The 5,303-nt window shown below is 36.0% G+C and overlaps 1 protein-coding gene across 1 annotated transcript; it reads left to right on the top strand.

Annotated features, from left to right (window-relative positions):
* LOC133817798 (uncharacterized) lies at window positions 1-2,307 on the top strand. The gene is made up of 6 exons (XM_062250396.1): window positions 1-178; window positions 385-715; window positions 798-1,014; window positions 1,114-1,651; window positions 1,736-1,834; window positions 1,916-2,307. The coding sequence occupies exons 1-6, from the start codon at window positions 109-111 to the stop codon at window positions 2,170-2,172; spliced, it is 1,512 nt and encodes a 503-aa protein (XP_062106380.1). The 5' UTR covers window positions 1-108; the 3' UTR covers window positions 2,173-2,307.
* The last annotated feature ends 2,996 nt before the right edge of the window (window positions 2,308-5,303 follow it).

Below are 5,303 nucleotides of genomic sequence, written 5' to 3'. Positions count from 1 at the left end.
TATTTGTCTTCTCCATCCCCAAGACACTTGACCAAATTAAATTAACATTTTTTCATTATATTACTCTAATATTTTTTCAGTACTAGAACTAGAAAGTTCCAACGAGGTATGGCCAGCCATTGTTTTTCTTCTGCAGGTTCACTTTTCACTACATCTTCATCTACCATACACACTAAAGGTAACATTTTTTTCTTCTTCTTTGCCCAGTTACTAATGAAGAAAATCATTTGTTCAGAGATATATTTATATATATATATACCATTAGATACACTATTTTTCTTAAGCTATTTCTTTTGAACCATTGTACTTGGTTCTAGTATGAATAATGTGTTGATACTAATAATTTGTTATTAAATCTATAAAACTATTTTTATACGCATTTAGTTCAGGAGAAATGGCTTGGATCTTTTCCCCTAAAGAGAAGGAACCCAGTTCATCTGAGATTCTCTAGTGTCCTTAGAACAAGAGCAGTTCTCAATAACAACTCAAAATCAGTCGAAATTCCCAGACAATGGTATAATCTAATAGCAGATCTCCCTATAAAACCTCCTCCACCATTGAATCCAAGGACTCATGAACCAATAAAGCCTGAAGATTTATCCCCTCTTCTTGCTGATGAGTTAATTAAGCAAGAGACAACTAGTGACAGATACATAGATATTCCAGATGAAGTTATTGATGTCTATAAGCTTTGGAGGCCAACTCCTCTCATCAGGTTTACTTTAGTACTCCTTTCTTCTTAGAACTTTTTTCTTTAGTTTGATGAAAAGAATCTTATATTGTTGAGTTGACTACAGAGCCAAGAGATTGGAGAAGCTTTTGGATACTCCAGCTAGAATTTATTACAAGTATGAAGGTGTTAGCCCAGCAGGGTCACATAAACCAAATAGTGCTGTTCCACAAGCATATTATAATGCAAAAGAAGGGGTCAAGAATGTTGTGACAGAAACTGGCGCTGGTCAATGGGGAAGTTCTTTGGCCTTTGCTTCCAGCTTATTTGGTCTTGGCTGTGAGGTAAGACCAAATAAGATTAACTCTTGCTTTTTCTTTCCTTATTATGAAACATTATAAGATTAAGATAAGATACTTATTGTTGATATATGGTATAAATAGGTATGGCAGGTTCGGGCCTCTTATGATCAAAAACCATATAGGAGAATGATGATGCAAACCTGGGGTGCAAAAGTACATCCTTCTCCATCTAACCTTACTGAAGCTGGTAGGAATATCCTTCAGATGGATCCTTCTAGCCCCGGAAGTCTAGGAATCGCTATCTCAGAAGCGGTGGAGGTTGCGGCTATGAATGCTGATACCAAGTACTGCCTTGGAAGTGTACTCAACCATGTTTTGCTCCACCAGACAGTCATTGGTGAAGAATGTATAAAACAAATGGAAGCTATTGGTGAAACACCAGATATTCTAATAGGATGCACTGGTGGGGGTTCCAATTTTGCAGGACTTAGTTTCCCTTTCTTAAGAGAAAAGCTCAATGGGAAAATGAACCCTGTGATTAGAGCAGTTGAGCCATCAGCATGTCCTTCCTTGACTAAAGGTGTTTATGCTTATGATTATGGTGACACTGCTGGACTGACTCCTCTCATGAAAATGCACACTCTAGGCCACGACTTTGTCCCTGATCCGATTCATGCAGGTAATAATTTGTCATGCTATATCTCCTTATAAGTATTTGATAATGTCATATATTCTCCTTATCTGATTAAGCTAAGTTGTTTAGGAGGACTGCGTTACCATGGAATGGCACCATTGATATCACATGTTTATGAACTGGGTTTAATGGAAGCAATTTCAATTCCCCAGATAGAGTGTTTCCAAGGTAATTTTGGGTCTTTGAGTGAGGTAAATTAGACATAGCAATGGTGTATATAGTCATGTAATGTAATGTGTGTTTTTTTAGGTGCCATACAATTTGCTAGAACAGAAGGGTTGATACCAGCACCAGAGCCAACACATGCCATAGCTGCTACCATTAGGGAAGCTCTCAAGTGCAGAGAAACAGGAGAAGCAAAGGTGATTCTAACAGCAATGTGTGGACATGGTCACTTTGATCTTCCAGCTTATGACAAGTTTTTGCAAGGTAACATGGTTGACTTGTCTTTCTCAAAGGAAAGGATTGAAGCAGCAATGGCCAGTATTCCTAAAGTTGCGGCCTAAAGAATTTGAATCATGTTAAATTTAGTGCTATTTTTGTTCAAAATTTGCAAAGATGTTAGGATTGTCATTGACTCTAGTTTTCTAGATAACTTGAGAAAATCATAAGAAGTTGGAGGAATAATAAGGATTTTTTTAGTGGTGTTATGCATTATAATTTTGGGAAGTTTTTAATAATTTAACTTTTTATGCTACTGGATACTCATATTACTACAAATCAAGGATGAAAATATAGGTGTCGATGGAAATCTCAACACCATAATTTTATGGAAATATTAGAGAAATTTTTTATATTGGTGGAAATTTCAAGAAAATTTACAGAAATCACATATTATCTAAAATATATATATTTTTTATAAAACCGGTAGAAATACAATAATATTCAATAATTATATGAATGTATATAATATAATAATAAATTAAACATTATGTATATATATATTATAATATTGAATATTCATACTTAATAATAAAACATCAATGCAATAACAAACTCATAAAAAATTCAAAATTATTAATCATACAAGCTCAGTCGAATTCTTAGATTTATAATAGTAGAAGAGTGAAATAGTGTTTTTTTGCACTATGGAGAAGGGAAGGGCAAATAAATAGATAGAACTTGACCTATACGCAGGCAGGCTGTGAAACTGAGTCACTATCCTTCTCCATGGATCTTCTTCTTCTTCTTTCAACTCTCTCTGAACCAATTCCATAACACCTTTTTCACCTCAATCAATCTATCTATCATAATAATGGCTATTGAAGAATCTGAACCATAACAAGCTGTGAGGTGTTGTCATTTTTATTTTGGCAAAATTAGGCCTCTATAAAAAACAGTTCATTTTTAGTAGTTTAGTAATTTTAACGAAGAACTTCGGGGTCGCACAAACTCACTATTTTGCTCATAGCTTCCAATGAATTGGGCACGTGGGACAATGGATCGGCGGCGACTTCAACCATCAAGCACCGTGGGCGACGACAACGATTTTGACTGTAACGCCCCGCGTTTAGGGCACTAGGTAAACTTCAGGTTTACGGAAAATTTTATTATCAGAAGTTATATTTCTAAGTATTTTGATACTTGCAAGAAATATAGTAAGCCTTGTATGTACGTTATGTGTTTAAATATTGATTATTATATAATAAGTTTGGTTATGCAATAAAACTAAGACTGCGGTAGCGGACTGAGTCAAAATCTCCAATCAGGTGAAAATCTCGAATCTAAAATATTCTCCAATCATTATGGCGAAAGGAAAATTAAGTTGAGCATAAAATAATTATAAAAAAGAAAAAAAAAAACAAATAATTTTAATGAATTTTCTGGGAAAATTCAATATGTGCAAGTTATGGGAAAATACTTAATCCTACTTAAGGTGTAATTATGACCAAAAGAAATTACATAAGTAAAATTATGTAATATTTATTTTTGTAAGACTAATGTCATTAAATATTTTTGTTATGACATTCAATTAAATTAAAAATCATAAGTTCCTTTAGTTGAAAACTATAGGAAATTATATTTTTACAAAAAGTACCATTCTAGTCTTGGGCTATTAGTAGCTTTATTTAAAAATAAAAGAAAATAGGAGGGCATAAGTGTCTTTTAGAGGGGTTGGCTGACATGTGAGTGGTAAGAGAGTCATCATATTCCTATTGTCACTTCAAGTCTTGCACTAAACTCTCTAAGAGCAAAGCCAACAACTCTTTCTTCCTCTTTCTTTTCCTCCCCTTTTCTCTCTCTCCTTTTTTCATTTTTTTCTTCTTTCTCTTCAACGTTTCAGCAAGAAAGCTCTCCCATCTCACTAGAAAATATGAACAAGAAATCTCCCTCTCTCCTCACAAGAACTCCATTAGAGCACCTCTAAGCTTGAGCTCATCAAAGAGGTAAGTTTCTCATGAACAATCTTGCTCTTCTTCCCATCTCTTGGTTGAGCACCATTGGGTGCTTTCTCATTTCATATTTTTGAGTTGGAGCTCTATCTAACTCAGATAATGTATGTTGAAAGAGTTGGAATCTATTTCAAGTAGGAAGATGAGCTAAAAGCTTGTGCATGCAAGCCTTATTCTAATATTTCAAGGTAAGCTTTAGGGTTTCAAAATCTCTCCATTTCCTTCTTTATTCTAAGATTGGTTTGAATCTGATCATGGGGAGTTTGGGATGAGTGTTAAGGTGCTAAGAGGATAGAGGAGTGGGTCAAAAAGCTCAAGGACCCAAGATAAACAAAACCTAGAGCTCCAAAGGTAAACATATTGTGTTTTGGTAATAGTTTATGTTTAATCTTCTGATTTATGTTTTTGAGATGCATGGAATGTTTTGATCTCTTGTTTATGTTACAATAAGGTGTATGATAACATTAGATGTGCAAGCATGTGTGCTATTGTAACGTCCCACGTCACTATGACTGCTTCCTAGAATGACGACTGACTCTGCAAATCAACATGAGTATTTCCAGCATGCTTTGTCCTCACTCACACGCTTCTTGGGAAAACTTCCCAAGATGTCACCCATTATGAGACTACTCCAGCTCAAGCACGCTTAACTTTGGAGTTCTCAAGTGATGAGCTACCGAAAAGAAGATGCATCTTGTTGGCATAGGTAGTACCCATCAATCCATTTAAGCTATCTTAAACTATGTAGTACCATACTTACACAGCCTTAGAATCATCACACTTGACCTTCTCCAAGCGATGTGGGATTGCACAACTTTTACCTGGTCTTTCCCCCTACAGATCACGGGATTCTGACTATCACAATCACCCCCTTAGGGGTCCGACGTCCCCATCGACCACACTTCCAGCTGGGTCAAGGCTCTGATACCATTTGTAACGCCCCACATCACTATGGCTGCTTCCTAGAATGACGATTGGCCCTGAAAATCAATACGAGTCTTTCCAACATGCTTTGTCCTCACTCTCACGCTTCTTGGGAAAACTTCTCAGGAGGTCACCCATCATGAGACTACTCCAGGTCAAGCACGCTTAACTTTGGAGTTCTCAAGTGATGGGCTACCGAAAAGAAGATGTATCTTGTTGGCATAGGTAGTACCCATCAATCCATTTAAGCCCCATTTAACTGTGTAGTCCCATACCTACATTGTCTTAGAATCATCACACTTGACCTTCCCTAGGCGATG

Source organism: Humulus lupulus, chromosome 2 (assembly GCF_963169125.1).
Source record: "Humulus lupulus chromosome 2, drHumLupu1.1, whole genome shotgun sequence".
NCBI lineage: Eukaryota > Viridiplantae > Streptophyta > Magnoliopsida > Rosales > Cannabaceae > Humulus > Humulus lupulus.
The sequence above is the reverse complement of the archived record's forward strand: the minus strand, read 5'-3'. Positions and strand labels throughout refer to the sequence as shown.